The 20543-nt window shown below is 51.3% G+C and overlaps 3 protein-coding genes across 3 annotated transcripts; all 3 read right to left on the reverse strand.

The window, feature by feature from the left end:
* Window positions 1-2125: 2125 nt before the first annotated feature.
* On the reverse strand, window positions 2126-6068 carry FPOAC1_013642 (uncharacterized protein; the record flags this gene model as incomplete). Its single annotated transcript, XM_044857983.1, has 4 exons — window positions 2126-2236; window positions 2412-3128; window positions 3291-5690; window positions 5967-6068. The coding sequence occupies 4 exons, from the start codon at window positions 6066-6068 to the stop codon at window positions 2126-2128; spliced, it is 3330 nt and encodes a 1109-aa protein (XP_044700807.1).
* Window positions 6069-13125: 7057 nt separating this feature from the next.
* FPOAC1_013643 (uncharacterized protein) lies at window positions 13126-13852 on the reverse strand (the record flags this gene model as incomplete). Its single annotated transcript, XM_044857984.1, has 2 exons — window positions 13126-13371; window positions 13460-13852. The coding sequence occupies 2 exons, from the start codon at window positions 13850-13852 to the stop codon at window positions 13126-13128; spliced, it is 639 nt and encodes a 212-aa protein (XP_044700808.1).
* A 774-nt stretch (window positions 13853-14626) lies between these two features.
* On the reverse strand, window positions 14627-19805 carry FPOAC1_013644 (uncharacterized protein; the record flags this gene model as incomplete). Its single annotated transcript, XM_044857985.1, has 3 exons — window positions 14627-16777; window positions 16828-18725; window positions 18785-19805. 3 exons carry the CDS (start codon window positions 19803-19805, stop codon window positions 14627-14629), a joined length of 5070 nt encoding a protein of 1689 aa, XP_044700809.1.
* Between the last annotated feature and the right edge of the window lie 738 nt (window positions 19806-20543).

Genomic DNA, 20543 nt, shown 5'->3' on the forward strand with positions numbered 1-20543 from the left:
CTTCGTTCAGTTACGTATTGCTCCCTAACCTAACCTAACCTAACCCTAACCCTAACCCTAACCCTAACCCTAACCCTAACCCTAACCCTAACCCTAACCCTAACCCTAACCCTAACCCTAACCATCAGCGCTATCGCGCTGCACCTACCGTGCGCGCCGCCTCCGGCGAACAGTGCTCCTTACCCCAACGTACCGCGCTGCCGCGCGACCTGCCGTTAGCGGACTTTCACGGGTTCGCCCACCCACCCCCAAAAACGCTCCTTTTAACCCTGCTACTGCTTTTGACCGAATCCAACGAAAAAGTACACTGTGTGACGGCGCACTGTCCTATACTGTATCGTTTTCTTACGTTCTTTTATCTTCCTATGTTATAACCCTCAGCGCTAGCGCGCTACACCTGCCGTGCGCGCCGCCTCCGGCGGAATTACAACCTTACCTTGCCCTTCTTGATCCTCCTTTATATATCACTTAGCCTCCTCTCGATCCCTAATCCAGTCTTATCTTATCTCTCTAACTTAATACCACTAGCTGTTATTCTTTACCCTTAGTCTAATATAATTAGCGGTTATTCCCTACTTCTCTAATCTAATAATATCAGCGGTTAACCATTCTTTACCCCTAGTCCAGTAAAATTAGCCGTTATTTCTTACCTTTAATCTACTATAATTAGCGGTTTTTTCTTACTCTTACTATAACCCTTTTATTCTTTCTTTTCTTATTAACTCTATATCTCTCTTATCCTTCTATATTATTTCCTACTTCTCATTCTTTACTTCCCTTTATCTATTACTCTATTATAGCCCTAACCCTTCTACCTCTCTATAACCCTAACCCTTTAACCTTCCCTATAGCCCTAACCTTAAGCCCCTTATATCTTTAAATCTATCTTATGCCACTTTTACTTATATAAACCCTTATTTACTAAATCCCTTTTCTCCTATTTTCTCTTATCTTTTTATATCATATCTTACTTTTACTTGATCTTTCTTCTTTTCTAATTTACTATAGTAAATACAACCTTAATCTAGTACTTTATACCTTATCTATATATTTATTTTCTTACCTATAGTTACTCAATATACCTCTAATCTCTCAAGTATTCTTTACAATCTAATTACTTTGTAACCTATTTCTTATTCTATATATAAACTTATATCAGTTGATATATTAATTACCTATTCATTTCTTGTTTTTATATTTCACTTTCAATCTATTCCTTACATATATACCATGATATCTTTCCTATAATCCTTTTTATGCTAATATACTCTCTACTATAGCCGTTTTTCTTTCTTACTAATATACTGCACAATCTCATCCCACACTGCAAGCCCGTTCGTCATCGATAACCCATACATCGGCCTCATCCGCTTAATCCACTCGCGGTATACCTGCTCATCCATACAATCTACCCCAAACCTATCACGCACTAGCTCCCGAACCGTTTCACTAACCCTCACCATCATCACCACCGGTAATATCCTATTACGGTAGCTACACTTACCCTGCACTCGTCCCACGCTACACCAGTTATACGGCAGACCGCACTCCCAGCAGCACTCGTAGTCTGCAAACCGTAGTCTTGCCTGCCATCGATCAAAATCCTTCTGCTTTAGCAGCTTGCAGTCCTTCCGCTCATGCTCTATCCTCCCTTTATTTTCCTCCTTTGCCCCGTGTATGTGCCACTTAACAAAGCATACCGAGCATCCTACCTCCCGCACTCGATCTAGCCAGCTATACAGCCTCGTCATCCGCCGGCTCTCCTCCTGCACGCTCTCCTTCAGTCGGTTAACCACCAGAACCCTTCCTTCTTCCCTATCTTCTCCGCCATTCACCTTATCAGTTTCCCTTAAGCACCGATCACAGTATTCTGCCCGCATATCGCTACAACAAAGCTCAATCCCATCAAAAAATCGCCCAAGCACGAACCGCCGACAGCCCTCACCCTTTATAAACAATTCAACTGCCTCACGGTTCATGTGATCAATATCACTGCCGAACTCGTTTGCCCAGCCCGCCCTTCCATCTGTCACAATCACCGAGTCTACAACCTCACCTCTCTGTCGACCGCCTCTACCTGTCTGCTGAACAAAGTCGACTAGTCCAAACGGCGGTCCCGCATGAATTACACCAACGATGCCCCTGATGTCGACACCGGTCCCCAGTCCAGTCGTTGCCGCAATCCACCGCTGACCGTCCCGCCCATCGACCCAGTCTTGCACTGCACTAACTCGTGCTTCCCGCGTTAGCTTGCTGTGATACGCTTTGCAGCCAACCATCGCAGCTATTGCCTCACACTGCTTGATCGAGCGGCAGTATACCACTCCGCGTTGTGCTGTCTCCATTCGCTCCTCGATCGCCTTCATTGCAGCTACCACTCCGTCCTCTATTGCCGTCTTCCCCGGCCTTACCTGCTTCACTCGGTACCGAATATTCACCCTCATCGTCGGAGCTCGGATGATTGTTGCGTCCTGTGCCAGCATTCGCTCCCGGAACCAATCCTCCATCGACACCGGCAGCGTCGCAGTAAGCATCACCAGCGGGCACCCGAACCGGTGCAGCCCCGTTAGCAGCCCTAGCCGCTCTCGGTAGCTGACGTCCATGATAGCGGTGTGACACTCGTCAAAGAACACCCTTTCCAGCAACCCTCGACCCCGAATGCTCTCGACGTATGCGGTGAATCCTTCGCTCACGGCCACATCGGCACTGACCACTACCAACCGCGCGTCCCGCTGCCGTTCATCCCTCTCTTGATCGATATCGTTTCTCCATTCCATGCAATCGATGCCGAGCTCGCGTGCCCTTGAAACCAAGTCCTGCACAAGAGATACAAACGGGACAACCACAATACTGACCGGTCCTCCACCCGTGCCTCGTTCGTCTTCCATAAAAGCCGGCAGCATAAATAAAATGCTTTTGCCACCGCCTGTCGGCAGCACCACGATAAGCAACTCGCTCCGGATGCCGTCATTCTCTAGTCGCATAATCCGGTACATGCCATCGCGCTGCTGCGCCGTCTTCCATCCTGCGTCTTCGCCTAGCATACGCTTCAGCCCAGCATCTATCTCTGCATCCTCATAGCGGGGGGCCAAGTCGCCATCCAGCGGGAGTCTCGGTGAAGTTGCCTGCTGATAGCGGTTATGTGTTAGTTATAATAAGCTTATTCTTACGCCCTACCCTATAGCGCCACTCCCCCATCTTTTCTGTACCAGCACCAATTGTAATCTATCCCAATAATTCCGGCGTATTATGTATATACATAATAGCAGAGTAAATGCTACTATACGTACCTCTCGGTCTATAGCAAGCCTTTGCCTCTTTGCTGATCTGTCGACTACCGGCATAATATCGTCGTCATGAGCCCGGCGTTTCCTGTCACCGAAATCACCATCAGTTCGGGCCAGAAATTCATGCCACAGACGGCTGATCTCCCGGAAATTTGACAACATCTCCGGCTGCAACTGACTCGGAAATTGAAGATTGACGGCATAGTGATTCCGTGCGATTCGACTTCCGTGTGTCGCTTGGATGTCCCATACATACTCAACTTTCGGTCGTCGGTGTGCTTCTCCAGTTAACGGATCGGCCGCCTCGTCGTCGCTGTCCGCCACGGCGGCTTCCAGTTCAACTTGCTGAACAATTAATCCCTTGATTCGACGACCCATCTCAATAGCTACATGCCGGTAGCTTGAAACAGTTAGCTGAACCCCAATCTGTACACCTGTGACAAGCGCGAGCTGCTTGCTCAGCTTTGCCGTGTCCCAGATCCCCTTCTCGGCCGACTTCCATAGCCACGGGCTGATCGCTTCGGACGGGCCTCGAATGCCAGAGAGCCGATGCAGCACCTTCTCAAACGGCAGCAGCCATGCGACATATGCCACCATCATCAAGCTTGGGCCCTCAGGCAAGAAACGCGCTACCTTTCGGCCTTGCTTGCCATTCAATCCCTTGCTTTTGTCCCGGTCTGTGATGAGCACCACCTGCCCGTCAAAGACAAACACGTTCTTCGGCAGCTGATCGGTATCGCAGTGCTTCAGCGTTGACACCTCCGGACCTCGCCCGGGCTGCCCTCCCCATACATGCACAACCGGGAACATACTTGACCGGAACTGCCGCAGCCAGCCAAGATACTCATCCATCGCCCGTTTACGGCACTCGACCCGACTACCGCCGTTCCCTGCATCGACGATCTTCCACAGCGTCGTGCCCAACAGCCTCGTTAACTTCTCTGCACCCGGCTTGAGCCATGCATTCTTCCGGTTCGTCGCAAATGACCGCCCTGGGCCCTCAAACACCAAGCTATCGGCGATGTCCTGTAGCCGTATTGTTTCGCGGATCTGACTCCATTGTCCGTCCATAAGCTTGTCGAGCCAGCCCTCCGCTTCTCGCACGAATGCCTGTGCTGCCCGTTGAAAGCTGTTTACGGTGATCTTGTCGCCCAGATAGTTGAGCGTCATGCCATTACTGTCCCATAGCACCCGCGCTTGCCCACCTTCCTGATTACGGTAGCCCCTCCCGTACGTCATCCACTGGATAATAGCACTGAACGGTGTATACGAGCCGGTTGCGAGCCAGTCGCGATGACCCTTCTGGAACCGATCGATAGCCGCAAAGCTCGTGTCGCAATTCGAGTCGTCGGAGTCGTACGGGTCGTCCTCAAAGAAGTGCTCTAGCATCAGAATCCGCCCGCACCATAAGAAACCGGCGAGAAACCGGGTATGTGTGTGGGACGGTACCCACGTGCCATCCTCCTTGACACCCAGTACAGCCGTGAAGTGGAGCAGCGGGTTGTAGTACTGCTTCTTCCCAAGCTTCTGCTTAATCGACTTGATGCAGAAGTCGAAGACAGCCTCATCAAGTGCCTCCTTATCGGGGTCTTCTTCTTCTTCTTCTTCTTCTTCTCCCTCTCCTCTATCCCCTTCTCTGCTGCCCTTCGTGACCTGCTGCTGCCCCTGCCTCTTCTTCTTGTCGACAACAGTATCAAGTCGCTGGACGATGTCAGCCAGGGAATTCCACTGCTCTTCCGTAAATCGGATACCGTGCTCTGCCTTGGCCCCATCGCGCCCAAGCGCCTGAATCCGGACGCAATAGCACAAGTACCGCTGCCAGCACGCACTGTACCTGTCCATCGTATCTGACTGCTGCTTTCGGCCGAACGGGGTCGATACCGGCTTGGTCGGGTCAATGCTGCCGAGCCACTCGAGCGTTTCGTCCGGCACCCTATCCAGCCTCTCCATACAACGGCCAAGCTCGCGCCGGAAACTCTCGGTCAGCTCACGTAGCCTCTGGTTCGCTTCACGGCGCTCGCGGGGCCACATCCGCTGCTCGACTGCGGCAGAAGCCGGTGATAGCCCCGCCTGGTACAGCGTCGGTTTGTCCCTCTGCTGCAAGTGCGCCGACCATTTCATAAACTGCACCCATCTCGACTCGGTGTCGACTCCGCCTGGTGCCTCTACCTGACGTTGCCGTTCCGTCTCTGCCTTCTTTAGATCCTTCTCACATGCCCGGACGGTCTGCGGTAGTAGAGCATCCCCAGCAGTTACGCCATCGTCAGCGCGTTCAGTGGCCGGATCGCCATCGGCGTCGGTGGTTTCGGCGCCCCGCGCTGGGTTGACGATCCAGTACCTTGCATGCGGGGCTTTGCGCAGTGACTGAAGCATTACGTACTCCCGTCCGCGCTTACCTTCCACCTGCGTTCTGTGTCTGTTGCGGGTCTCGTGTGTAGAAAAGTTCGACTTGTTGCGGGTCAGAAAGCGACAGCCCCCGGCCCTACAGCTAAACCCCTTATATGTCCTCAGCCCGGGGATCGGCGCGCTTCCATCTGGTGGCAGTTGTATGTTCTCGTCTGCTGGATCCTGCAGTGTCCGGGGGCGCCACCCCGACGACGAGAACGATGCTGCGAATGCAATTACCGCCTGTAGCTGCTCTCCAACAGTTTTGTGGCAGTTGCGGTAGTGGTGCTCTACCTTATCGACCTCGGGTTTGATAGCTGCCTCGCAGATCAGACAAAGCAGGACATCAAGCTGCTCGCAAAGCTGAATTATCTGGTCCACTGTATTATTTTTCATGGTTGTACGTAGTGGTGAGTGAACGGTGCTGCCGCTGATATAAAACGCACAATTCAAATCTGGCTGCGTCTGGATGATGATACTGTTGTTATTTAGTATCATGATAATGCCTACTGATATAAATATATCTGGCTTAATGTAAATAGACTTGCTTTTGTTATTGCTACAGTGATATGTAAACTCTATTTTTAAATTACTAATTACGATTTACCTGTATGTAAAGAATTGATTGAACTCTTCCCTCCCCTCGTTGTTTTCTGGGCCTGTTATTGGTATTTGGTGTTAGTTCCCTGTCAACTTGGGGTTGGGGTTCGTCTGTTTTCGACCCAATCACCGTTGTTGTCCTGGGGGAACGTTGTCCTGAGGGAATGGCCCGTGCACGACCCGCAACCGCCATACAATCTCGCTAACCCCAAGTGTTTGTTCAGCCAGAACAACACCCGGACTAGAGACCAGGTGGAAGAGCTCTGGAAAAGATTTGGGTGTTTAGGTCGGCTTCACAACCTCGTGCGATACATTAGGCTTACCCCGCAACGCCGTGAGGAGTTTGCTGCAATAATTGTCGGCGGAGATCTTGCCGAATTCGATAGGCTCGAGCTTATCCAGAACAACTTGACACGCTGGAATTCGTGGTTTCATTCAATTACGCGGGCGTTGAATGTTCGTGAACGTTTGGAGATCTTTTCAGCTCGCCATGTACCTGGGAAAAGCTCTCATGGGATTGCGAACTTCAAACTTGATGGACAGCACTGGTTCGAGCTTGAAAAGATTGAGCTTGCTCTGAAGGACTTCTACGCCGCAACTTTGCTCTCTGAGGGGAAAAAAAACATCGCTCGCCGACTGGTTTTCAACTCTGGACTGCCTTCTTCGAGAAATAAATGAAACAAAAGATCACTACGATACAATCGATACCGAAGACGACAATAATTTCACATGGAAGTACCTTCAGGGTTGCGCAGATGCTGCGTGGTCAAAGTGCGAGGAGTATTACAGCAACCACCAGCTGAACTGGCAGAATCGATTCCCTGAAGATACTGACCTTCCACCAGCGTACTATTGTTGAATGTTGGAGGGTTCACCCTCAGCTTTAGGATTACCTAAGGTTTAGGATTAAAGTTTGAAATCCTAAACTTAGATCATAGGACTTTCATCTAGGACTTTCATCTAGGACTTTCATCTAGGACTTTCTAGGACTCAAGTCCTAGAAGGAACCAGCCGAAGATATAAGGTCTCAATAGTCCTTCGATTTCGAGAGGATGAAGGAACACACACGATTCACCTTAATATCTGACAACTATGCAGCTCAGATACTGGACCCATATCGAAAATGGGCATGGTTCAGGCAAGAATGGGTACTCCAAACAGGAAAAGAAAAACAAGAGTGGTTTGATGACGCACAATCTGCGGTGAAGCAGCTCTGGGAGACAGAGTATAAGGGACGATACGCCGTTGAGATGCTGCCGCCACCAGTCAGAAAGGAGAGATATCCTGACCCCGCATTTGACCGCCAGAGGGAACACAAACGCATTCGAATAGACGCTCCGGTCTCTGCAGCTGATTTGTATGAACAATACATTTCCACCGACCGGCTTCATGACGACGAGGCAGGTTGCGATGAGGCTATCGCATACTGGCTATCCCGTTATGACTCCCAAAGAGATCTTGCTCGCTTCGCTCTGGATCTGTTTGCGATCTCACCCATGTCAGATGAGTGTGAACGCCTTTTCAGTTCGGATCAATTCAACGAGCATCAACCATCAATCAACGGGCGTCAGAGATGTTTCAATATCTATCAATCAATTTCATTACTCGCCAAGACATATCAATTCAACGAGATGGCATCAACGTTGATGAAGTTGATGTTTGTTGACGGCGGACTGCAGGGTAGGTGGGCGGACCGAGGCAAGATATTTCGCGCGCAACGAGACGCGTCGTTGACGCGTTCGCCAACAGCAACCACCTGACGAAATGCAGAGCTCGGCCACCATTGCTCCATCATCCACACCGTCAACGCCTTTGCGAAGCAAATCAGCCTCCCCTCATCCCCACGCTCATGATGCCAACTTTACAGGTTCTGACTCCCTGGGCCTTACTGACGAGGATCATGATTTCGTCTTCGAACGATTCAAAGGCTACACCCTCAGTGAACGCAGGTCATCTACAAGACAATGGGTATGGAAGTTCGGCTTCGATATCTCAAAGGCGGGCAACAGTGCCACATGGGTCTGCGGCTTTTGCGTTAAGAAGCGAGACCTTCGACCCTCACACTACGACCCTCGAAACCTCAGCAACGTTGAGCTACATCTCTCGAGCTTCCACAACGTGCGCAACGCGAGCGCGAAGCGAACCGTACCGAATACTCTGAAACGTCCACATGACATGGCGGATCAGATGTCGGTCGTTTCGTTCTTTGGCCTCGACGTCAACGACGCGAATCAGCAAGCTATGGCGAATCGACTGGTTGCCTCTTTCAACAAGGAGGAGTTCCAACGCAAGATGGTCAAGTGGATGGTCAGCGCCAACCTGCCCTTCCGCACCGCGCAACATCCCTTTCTTCGCGAAGTCCTCGAGTATCTCAGCCCTTCGGTCGGCATCCAACGCGCGCACATCAGCGACAAGAGCGTGCGGGCGATTGCGTTTCGCGAATACGAGAAAAACAAGGGGCTGGTAGCCAAGACGCTTCAGGAGAGCCCTGGTCAAGTTCATCTTGCTTTTGATGGCTGGACTTCAACAAACGGCCTCTCACTCTATGGTGTCAGTGCCGTAGGTATATCGCGACCGACAGGCACAACCCCACAAAATTGTGCTTGGTCTGCCTGAAATGGATGGCAGGCATACTGGGAAGAATATCGCCGCTGCGGTTCTCGAAGTCATCAGCTCCTACGATATCGAGAAGAAGATCGGATATTTCACTGTCGACAATGCATCGAACAACGATACGGCTTTGGCGGAAATCGGGGATGCCCTGGGCTTTCATTGGCCAGAGCGCAGAGTTCGCTGCCTGGGTCATGTTATAAATTTGGTTGTAAAGGCCCTTCTTTTCGGCCAAGATTATGAGTCTTTCGAGCGGGATGTTAACGATGGCCTGCTTACTGTGCAGCGCGAACACGAGCAGTGGAGGAAGAGAGGACCCATTGGGAAGCTTCACAACTTCTGTCAAGAAGTCAATCGGTCAGACCTATGGATGAGGAAGCTTATCTCGGCCCAGGAGCACCGCATTCGAGAGGCAGCAGAAGACTCTGGGTTCAAAGCCCATAAACCAGTTAAGGTTGTCACCGACAATGCCACCCGATGGCTTTCGCAATTCTACATGATGCAACGCGCGCTTCGACTAAAGCCTTTTTACGATACCTTCATATTCGAGGCTAGGGCACATTTCGACTCTGAGAACGAACAAGATGCGGCAACTTGAGGAAGGGCGTCAGAGAACCCTACTTTCTCCAGGAAGGCAATAGGCTGGAAGAGAGTGATTGGGAGGCAATACAAGCTCTCCATGACATCCTTCTCAATTTTGAGCTTGTCATCAAATCCCTGCAGGGCGACTCCCAGTCTCGCGAGAAACAGCGAAGCCTTGGCGAGGAAGCCATTGACCAGATTCATGGCGCAAGTTGGGAAATCCTTGATGCATATGAGTTTCTCCTCGACGGCCTCGAGACTGCGAAGGGCATCGTGGCAGGTCTTCCTGAAGGTGATCATTTGGTCGTGAACGTCAACAATGCGTGGAAGAAGCTCGATTCCTACTACGCGAAGGTGGGTGAATCACCATTGATCTACGCTGCCGCGGTTCTGAATCCTGGGAAACGTTGGGACGCTTTCGACGGGTGGTACGAAGATCACCCCAACTGGATCGACGCAGCGAGGCAACAGGTGTACCGCCTATGGCGTGAACAGTACAAAGATTTGCCGATTGACGCTGAAGACGTCCTCGAGCCGCCTAGGAAAGCCCTTCGTCTTTCGACCAACAAATTCACAAACTTCAAAAAGCAAAGGCGAGACGTCAGCGGGCAAACGTCAGCCTCCTTGTCACCATGTGCGTCGCCAGCGGCAACTGGAGCCGGATGAGTTTGAACTATGGGAGCATGATCACGCTGCAGGCGATAAGCATGTGGAGGACCCGCGTCTTTACTGGCACAAGAGAAGGCAAAAATACCCTCGGCTATCACGCATGGCTCTAGATCTACACACTGTACTTCCCATGAGTGCTGAGGTCGAGCGTCTGTTTAGCGTCACCGGTCACATGGTGGTTCCTCTGCGCAACCGACTGCATGCCGATACTCTTTCACTCTGTCAGACCATCCGGAGCTGGTACCACGCTGGTGTGATCCAGGATCTTGATCCAATGTTGAAGTGGACGGGCAACATGATACCAGATGTCGAAGAATCTGAGGATTAACAGCTAGAGGCTTGGCTTGTCAGCAAATATGGGTGCAACACCTATCAACGGATACCAACATCTATCAATCAATGTCGTTTGTTTATCAACTTCTATCAATCAACCCACCTGTCATTACGTAATCATCTATTATCTATCAACGAGGTGTTATATTGATGCTCGTTGAATTGATCCGAACCCTGGACTTGAATAATCCTCACGACCAGTTTCTTGTCAGCAAGCTGCGTGGAAGATTCAGCAGCAAAGGCCTCCGAATACTCCTCCTCGACTGGATTACCTACCATAATCTGCCGTTCAACATTGTCAATACCGAGCGGTTCCAGCGGATCCTTCTCTACGGCAATCCCCTCATCGATGTGACCCACATTCCCTCTGCAAAGACGCTGCTTCGCATGCTCGAATCCGAGTATAGGGGTGCCGTTGGGCCGGTAACCGAAGTATTGCGCAGCGCTCGATCCCAGATCCATTTCTCCTTCGACGGTTGGACATCCAAGTCGTACACTTCGTTTCTTGGGATCAACGCTCAATTCATTGATAACCACTTTGTCCAACACCGAATCCTCCTTGGCCTTCGACCTCTCTCGGGCAGACACAATGGTGCTTCACTTGCTGATGAGGTCGCTGATACGCTCGCATTCTGGCAAATCAACGACCCGGACAAGATTGGCTACTTCACGCTGGACAATGCTGCCAACAATGACACCTGCATGGACGGTCTTGCCTTTGAACACGGCTTCTCACCTGAAGAGCGACGGATTCGCTGCGCTGCGCATATCTTCAACCTCTGCGTGCGGGCAATGCTATACGGTTCGAAGCGGGAGAACTTCGCGGCAATCATCGCTGCGGATGGTGACGATCAAGATGACGATGAGGAGCTTGTTGATCAAGCTATCGACGAGGCCCTGGATGTAGAGATGGAAGACGGCACGGACGAAGACTTTGAAGCGAACACTGCCGTTGGTATCCCAGAAGAGGACCTCCTATCATCCCACCCAGCTCCGGAGGAGATCAATGGAGCCACTTTCAGGGAGTACAGCCAGAACGGCGCCCCAGGAATGCTTCACAACACCGGGATTCAGCTGCGAGCGAGTCAACAGCTGTACGAGCAGTTTCTTCAGTCTCAACGCAAGGAATCTGGCCATGAATCAACACTACACTGGGTCTTCAACAATGCCACCAGATGGAACTCGGACATGCGGATGATGGAGAGGGCACTTCGTCTCCGCTCGGCTCTCAATACCTTCTTCAATGACGTTCAGAACCGTTGGGAAACTGAGGGCCTTGGTGACAAACCGAAACCGGCAGTTCTGCAATACCGCTTAAGCGCGTACGACTGGAAGGTTATCGAGGTACTTGTCAAGCTTCTGAAGCCTTTTGAAATCGCCACCAAGCAACTTCAGGGCGACGGTATTCCCGGCGCGAGGTTGACGTGTGGTAGTTTCGATGAATACTTCCCTGTCTTCGAGATCCTACTTGACCACCTCGAAGGTGCTATCGAAGGTGCTATCGAAGGTACAATCTTTGAAGAAGTTGAGGATCCAGTGGGCAAGGAGAAGAAGGACGTCGAAGTCTCCATCTACGACGGGCTCGATAGCAGATTGCTCAAGGTCTTTATCAAGCTCGGATGGAAGAAGCTGCACAAGTATTATAACCGTCTGACTAGCGCTGCTTATGTCGGCGCTGTTGTCTTCAACCCGGCGAAGAAGTAGCGCCTTCTCGATCAACTGTGGTCTCGAGTGCCTTCTCGTAAGGCTAAGAGTTGGCGATTAGAGTACGAAGCCAAGCTCAGAGAGATCTGGGAGAGTTACAGGGAACGCGATGTTGACTGCGAAGTCTTCGCTACGTCTGACGAGGCCTCAATGGATTACATTGAGCGGAGACTTGCTAGGAGTGTAGCTGGGCCGCCATGCGCCCAGGGTTCGTCCTTGGCAGCTTCCAGTGGCCGCAAGAGCACCCGGAAGACGAAACACACGACAGCGGGAGCGACTGCTGATGACGAATATGCTCGGTACTGTGCTGAGGATGTTGTCAACAGTCACCACTACAGGAGTAGACCGATTGACTGGTGGAAAATCAACAGGAATCGGTACCCGCGGCTGTCTCTGATGGCGATTGATATGCTCACCATCCCATCGTCGTCTGCGGAGAGCGAGAGGACGTTTAGCAGTGCAGGGCGTATGACGGCACCATTGAGAAGCCGGCTGAGGAGGGAGATAGTAGCGATGGCTCAGTGCATTCGATCGTGGAGTAAAGCTGGAATCTACACGCCTTCACTGCCGCTGGTTAGCCTCAGTGATGATCAATGGGTTGACGCACTTGCGTCGCTGAAGGGACGAGTGACATTTAATCTGCCTATTACCTGTCTTGCACAATTGAAAATGTTCTGCGACGCCTCATCTACAGCTGTGATGTTCTCTAAAACCCCTCTGCATCTCTTACCCTTCGTACGTCGGGGTATGAAGTCACGAATGCCTGATGATGATGACAACGATCCATTTGGCCCTAGGTCCTATTGGTGTTTCGGTCTCCGCCGGGATTAGGTCTACGTTCGATCGGGTTCGAATCGAATTCGATCGAATCTTGGCATTCGATAGATATCGAATCTACGGAGGACACATTCGATTCGATGCGAATCTACGGGAGGCACATTCGATTCGATTCGAATCAACGGGGGTCACATTCGATTCGAACGCCAAGGCTTGGCGTTCGATTCGATAGATTCGTAAGATGTCCCTGCCTGTCCATCAGGTTCCTGCCGGTAAAGTGGGCCGACCAGCCGGTCCGCTTCAGCCAGTTGGTCGTCTCGTGCCTCAAGATACCTTCGTCCATGACCTTCTGCATCTCTTCTTGTTCCTCCTGCTGTAGTGACCATCCTTTGGTGATGTGGGTGATCGTCTTCTGGTCTTCTGGCTGGGTAACCGTCGTCGCTCCTCTTCCTCTTCTCCTTCTTCTTTCACTTCCCCCCCCTTTCCTCCCTCTCTCCTTCCCCTCTTCCCACTTCGCGAACGCAAAAGTAACGGATCGCCCTCTTCGGACCGGTAAAGAACGTCTGTAGATGCACGGCGGCCCAGAGGTCCGCCTGGGTCTTCCTCTGGGCTGCCTTGGCGTTGTGCTCGTCGTTGAGGTGCACGCGTAGGCACTTCCAGCTCGGCGTGAGGTACCCGCAGCCCGGCCAGGTACATGCGAAACCCCGGTGGATGGGGAGACCCTCGACGGGCTCGGCCGGGTTAGATGAGCCATGCCGGGCCAGTTGATCCTCCCTTGGTCCCTCTTCTAGTAGCGTTGGTAGTAGGCCCTTATGACGGCGGATGAGATCGCTGCGGACTTGATGGCTGAGATCTGGGTGACGATCCTTTAGATGGCCTTCTAGGTTACGGAAGCCGGACTGCATAGCCGTGGAAGGCACAGATCAGTGACTGATATTCTTCATTATAAAGAAGCCACCTTCCTTCGCCCTCTCCTCTTCCTGACCCTTCTGTTCTTCTCCCTGTTGCCTGGGTATTACTATTAGTATTGCTGGGTGGTAAGTCTGGTAGGTGTTGTTGGGCTGTCGCAGCCATGATTAATTGGTTGGGTTGTATGTGTGGTTGGATAAGTTGAGCTGATTGGTTATGGCCTTTCTGAATTGAGATGGATAGAGAGAGAGAGAGAGAGAGGTAGCGTAGATAAATGGATAGATGGATAGACAGGCAGACCATCCCAGCCTCTTCCTTTTTTTCTTATCTCTCTTCTCTTACTTCGCTTTTTCTGTTTTCTTGTTTCCTGTCCTGGTTTACCCTAAGGACCAAAGTGGAGACTTGGGGTTAATTGAGAGTCTGTGATTGGCTGCTTGTGTGGTTGGTAGTTTGGGGTTGGTAGTTTGGCCCCCCTGTCATCAGCCCCGACCCACCCGACAGGGTATCCCCGCACCCCCATTGGCCCGTGCCGTTTTCCGAGGTTGGTAGTTTGGCCCAAACTACCACCGGCCTATCGGTTAGGGTTGGTAGTTTGGCCGTTAAAACGAAATTCGAAAATTATTTCACTCTTATTATTTTTGGTAGATTTCTTACATCTGGTTCAAAAATTGCATTTTGTACGGGGAAATATATTTTTTGCTTACCAGTAGGTTGGTATTACCGGCAGGTGGGTACTGCATGGTACTCCTTACCGGCTCCCGTGTCCACTTTCAAAGCATCTTCACAATCTCTAAGTGACCCTCCTCTAATGCTAGATGCAGTGGCGTCCATCCACTGCTATCAGCAGCCACAGCATCCACTCCCTTGTCGAGAAGCATCTTCACAATCTCGGAGTGACCCCTCGCTGATGCTCGATGCAGTGGCGTCCATCCACTGCTATCAGCAGCCGCAGCATCCACTCCCTTGTCGAGAAGCATCTTCACAATCTCTGAGCGACCGAGCGATGATGCTAGATGCAGTGGCGTCCATCCACTGCTATCAGCAGCCGCAGCATCCACTCCCTTGCCGAGAAGCATCTTCACAATCTCGGAGTGACCCCTCGCTGATGCTCGATGCAGTGGCGTCCATCCACTGCTATCAGCAGCCGCAGCATCCACTCCCTTGTCGAGAAGCATCTTCACAATCTCGGAGTGACCCCTCTCTAATGCTAGATGCAGTGGCGTCCGTCCATTGCTATCAGCAGCCGCAGCATCCACTCCCTTGTCGAGAAGCATCTTCACAATCTCGGAGTGACCCCTCTCTAATGCTAGATGCAGTGGCGTCCGTCCATTGCTATCAGCAGCCGCAGCATCCACTCCCTTGTCGAGAAGCATCTTCACAATCTCTAAGTGACCCTCCTCTACTGCTAGATGCAGTGGCGTCCGTCCATCGTTATCAGCAGCCGCAGCATCCACTCCCTTGTCGAGAAGCATCTTCACAATCTCGGAGTGACCCCTCGCTGATGCTCGATGCAGTGGCGTCCATCCACTGCTATCAGCAGCCGCAGCATCCACTCCCTTGCCGAGAAGCATCTTCACAATCTCTAAGTGGCCCTTCTCTAATGCTAGATGCAGTGGCGTCCGTCCATCGTTATCAGCAGCCGCAGCAGCCACAGCATCCACTCCCTTGTCGAGAAGCATCTTCACAATCTCGGAGTGACCCCTCGCTGATGCTCGATGCAGTGGCGTCCATCCACTGCTATCAGCAGCCACAGCATCCACTCCCTTGTCGAGAAGCATCTTCACAATCTCGGAGTGACCCCTCGCTGATGCTCGATGCAGTGGCGTCCATCCACTGCTATCAGCAGCCGCAGCATCCACTCCCTTGTCGAGAAGCATCTTCACAATCTCGGAGTGACCCCTCTCTAATGCTAGATGCAGTGGCGTCCGTCCATTGCTATCAGCAGCCGCAGCATCCACTCCCTTGTCGAGAAGCATCTTCACAATCTCGGAGTGACCCCTCGCTGATGCTCGATGCAGTGGCGTCCATCCACTGCTATCAGCAGCCGCAGCATCCACTCCCTTGTCGAGAAGCATCTTCACAATCTCGGAGTGACCCCTCTCTAATGCTAGATGCAGTGGCGTCCGTCCATTGCTATCAGCAGCCGCAGCATCCACTCCCTTGTCGAGAAGCATCTTCACAATCTCGGAGTGACCCCTCGCTGATGCTCGATGCAGTGGCGTCCATCCACTGCTATCAGCAGCCGCAGCATCCACTCCCTTGTCGAGAAGCATCTTCACAATCTCGGAGTGACCCCTCTCTAATGCTAGATGCAGTGGCGTCCGTCCATTGCTATCAGCAGCCGCAGCATCCACTCCCTTGTCGAGAAGCATCTTCACAATCTCGGAGTGACCCCTCTCTAATGCTAGATGCAGTGGCGTCCGTCCATTGCTATCAGCAGCCACAGCATCCACTCCCTTGTCGAGAAGCATCTTCACAATCTCGGAGTGACCCCTCGCTGATGCTCGATGCAGTGGCGTCCATCCACTGCTATCAGCAGCCGCAGCATCCACTCCCTTGTCGAGAAGCATCTTCACAATCTCGGAGTGACCCCTCTCTAATGCTAGATGCAGTGGCGTCCGTCCATTGCTATCAGCAGCCGCAGCATCCACTCCCTTGTCGAGAAGCATCTTCACAATCTCGGAGTGACCCCTCGCTGATGCTCGATGCAGTGGCGTCCATCCACTGCTATCAGCAGCCGCAGCATCCACTCCCTTGCCGAGAAGCATCTTCACAATCTCTAAGTGACCCTCCTCTACTGCTAGATGCAGTGGCGTCCGTCCATCGTTATCAGCAGCCGCAGCATCCACTCCCTTGTCGAGAAGCATCTTCACAATCTCGGAGTGACCCTCGCTGATGCTCGATGCAGTGGCGTCCATCCACTGCTATCAGCAGCCGCAGCATCCACTCCCTTGTCGAGAAGCATCTTCACAATCTCTGACTGATTGTTCTCAATTATCCTCACCAAGTTAGCCTCAATAACCCGTGCACCGTTCTGCAAAATAAACGTGGCAATAGCCACATGGCCCTCTTCGCATGCCCAAGAAAAAGGCGTATGGTCCTTCCGCACTGAGTCTACCTTGCACTTAAGACCATCTGTAATGTCAATGCCCTTATGTATGCTTGATGATAAACCCAACAACGCTGCGACACTATCCTTATTCCCCTTGGCCATAGCAGCTAGGAGTGGATGGCGGTATCTCCCTCCTCCTCCCTCAACCCCAGGGGTTATTTCGAGCCTTGTCCAAATGAGGTTTGAAAGCCCCCTGTCTGCTAGGATGTAGAGCATGTCTGCATCTTGATTATACCTGCGAACCTTATGCCTCTCAAAGATATTGAAGATAGGAACCCAGCTTGATACCGGAAATTCGCTAATGAACTGTTGCTGGGTAATTCTGTGAGCAGCAGCATCAGCGTGTCCAAGAACGAACTGACTGGCATACTCCAGAAAGGGGAACTGTTTTAACAGATCATCCTTCATACGCTGAGCTTCAGTAGACTGTTGTCCGTCAATAGCATTCACTATGACATCGTGAAATACGTAGGCGTTGCAGCATAACTTGAGCCTCTCGTGAGCTTGGCTTTCCCAGTCTGTCCCAAGTTCTGGCCATAGTTGATATAGACCCTTGTCCTTGATGAGGAAATCACGGACAGACTCGTGTATAAACTGCACTGTAGGCTTCTTGGCTTTGGTGATCTCAGCAAGTCCTTTAGAAGAGCTGATGATGCATTTGTTGAAGCAGTCGCTGGCATCCGAGGTGTTCACAGATGGCATTTCGACATCAGCCAGGCCTTTCAGTGATAATCCAGACCAAATCGCATGATAATACTCGCCAGGATTCAACGGCCGTTCTGCAAGAAGAATCCACAGAATAGAGAGTAACAAGTCTTCCATGTTCTCTTGATCCCGAGTCAGGATATCTTTGAAAAGCTCACTCAATTTACTTGGTACTGCCTGCAATCTGCTTCGAAGGGCTATGCGTCCACGGCGATTCTCTTTGTTTAGAATGTCCACTACCAGGGCAACCCAGAGGAAAACGCCAGCCGCTTTCTCGAGCATCATTTGTTTCAGCTCGTCAATAAGGGCAGGATCCTGAATGCGTAAGTGTTTGCTGATATAGTGCCTCAAGTCTTCGTTGTGACCGTCTTGGCCTTCTAATGTCAATCGAATCCCCGATTTGATGTCAATGTAAGGGTAGTGACGGCTCGAGAAGCACACCCGAAACCTCACATTGTGTTCAACACATTGTTCTGCGACTTCTTCAAAAAACTCAACCATGTCCCTGACCTGCTGCTCATCACATTCATCTAGCGCATCGACGAAGCAGGTAAGGGCTCGCTTCTCGAGGGAAGAGACTGCGGAACGGAACAAATCCTTGAGAATGTTCAATGACGGGCATGTGACCTGGTTCCGTGAGATCAAATCAGGGTCTTCCAGGATTGTCTGAAGATCGGGGAACCCTTCGAGAAGCTGCAGAAGTAGAGACCGATACATGCCCAAAACTGATTTCTCCAGCAATCCTCCTCTGGCGTTGAAAAAGAATGATATAGTGAGAGCTTTCATTGGGATGTCTGTTTTCTTCCACTTGGTGTAGATGAACTTCATGATAATCGATTTACCAGCACCTGGCTTGCCTCGGATCCAAAGGAAACCATGGTTTTGGGGTTGCGTCTTTGAATCCAGCCATGCCAGGTAATCAGGATGTTTGAGGAACCAGCTGCAAGTCTTAGAATAGGCAGTTTTGATCGTACTCCTGCGTGAATGGATTTGATCGAATTCGAGAGACTCCATTAGCTGTTGTCGACGATTACCAGTATTTGTTTGCTCAGCTGTAATGACATGTTAGCTTCTTTCACTTGAGCAGGTGCAGGGTAAATGGCCAACATACGAAAACGGACATTGGGCCAAGAGTCTCTTGGTGCGTCGCCGGTTGCTGGTAGAGCCTCCAAAAATTCTCTTGCATACGCGGCAGCCACTGCTGCTGCATATTTCTGCCAGTCTTTGGCTTTGTGAGAATCTGAATAGTCGCATACACCTCGAATTGGAAGGCAGGGGAGGACATCCATCAACCCTGCAGCCTCCATCTCGAAGCATATAATATTCAATTCTTGGGCAAGACGGTCACGGGTAACTGCATCTTTCATGACCTGGCTGCTGGAGGCAATTGCGCCATAATGGATATTTGGTTCGCGAGATCTTCGTGCCTCCCGTGCCTCTAGCTGCGACTGGTCGCAGCCTTGGCAATTCGGCATGCGAGGGTCATGTTGATATGATGCCTTGAATAAATGGTCAGGTGCGCTTGGACGTTGATAGTCTATGTGTCTCTGCATTCTTTCCTGGATGATGGCCGGAACCCGGGAAGTGTATATTTCATGGCTGGCTCGCAGGTTTGTTACAGCTGTGCACAGAGAGCGGTCGGGGGACTTAGGGATGGCTGTTCGCTGAATTCCACCACCACTCAGGATCTTCCCAAGGTCGTACTGCATGATCCTTGTTCCCACAACAATGTCGCCTAAGCGCATGTCCTTGTTAGCAGGCGCTCCACCACCGATACCGACCATCAACCCGTGGCGGATTGATGGAAAAGTACGCTTCAGGTTCGCTAACACACTGGCGGAATTGACGTTCCCGTATTGGTCTTGAGGTAAGGATGCGATAACTATATTATGATTCTTAATGCTTCCAAGCGTATAGGCATTATCGTCGTTAAGACATCTCGGTAGTTCACCATGCTTCTCGTCTAGCATGGCCAGAGCTGCAGCTGTCTCGATATATAGCGCGCAAACCCAGGCTATAGTATAGCTACCATATGGTCGGTTGTTCTCTGCGTTTGAATTAGAGGTCTTCTGTCGCTTCGGGGGTCGGGGATGATTTTCGTCGTTCGGTTCGGGTGATGAAGCGGGGTTCATGCTGACAAAACTGCTCTTAGGCAGCGCGCCTTACGATCAACGCGATAGGTCTGACTATGCGGCAAAGCACATGAAGATGATATCTTGTCGCTCTGCAAGTCGGCTCTTTTGTCCAGGGCTGGAGATGCACGAGGGAAAGGTGGCGAGGCACTAGGGCTGCGATGAGGTGACGAAAAGAGCATCACTTCCACGTGAATTTCACACTGCCACCGCCTCATCAACTTACGTCTCACGCAAGGAAAGGCCTCCGCAGCTGAATAGGATCCTTGTCGCCTGCCACTTGTAAAGCCCACAGGAGGGCGGTTGGTCGACCACACCAACGAGGCGCTGAAAGAATCACAATATTTAATAGGTGGGGGTAAGAAATATACGGACAAACCGAAGGCTGCTGGCTGCAGCTGCCATGGAACGAGAAAGGACAAGATTCACTGTATCATCTCCGTACAGCCCGCAGGGGCCTCGAATGTTGGACCAATACAGAGGTCTAATTTATATTTAATACTGTAGAAAAGATAGCGAAAAAAAAGCTCAGTCTCGCGCCAACATTTGAGACCCCTACGTCAACTTTACAAAGCATGGTGACGTTTCTTTCGTCCCGACACTCCGGTACCGCGGTGGGGGAGAGAGGTTGGGCTTGGCTCTGGATTGAGGCTTTTTTTTCTCTTTCTTTTTTGCGGCAAGCACGACAATCAACGACGCGAAATCATTTGTCAGTGAAGTGGGCTCCCGCCTGGGACA

The sequence above is a fragment of the Fusarium poae genome (genome assembly GCF_019609905.1).
Source record: "Fusarium poae strain DAOMC 252244 chromosome Unknown contig_3, whole genome shotgun sequence".
In the NCBI taxonomy this organism is placed as follows: Eukaryota; Fungi; Ascomycota; class Sordariomycetes; order Hypocreales; family Nectriaceae; genus Fusarium; species Fusarium poae.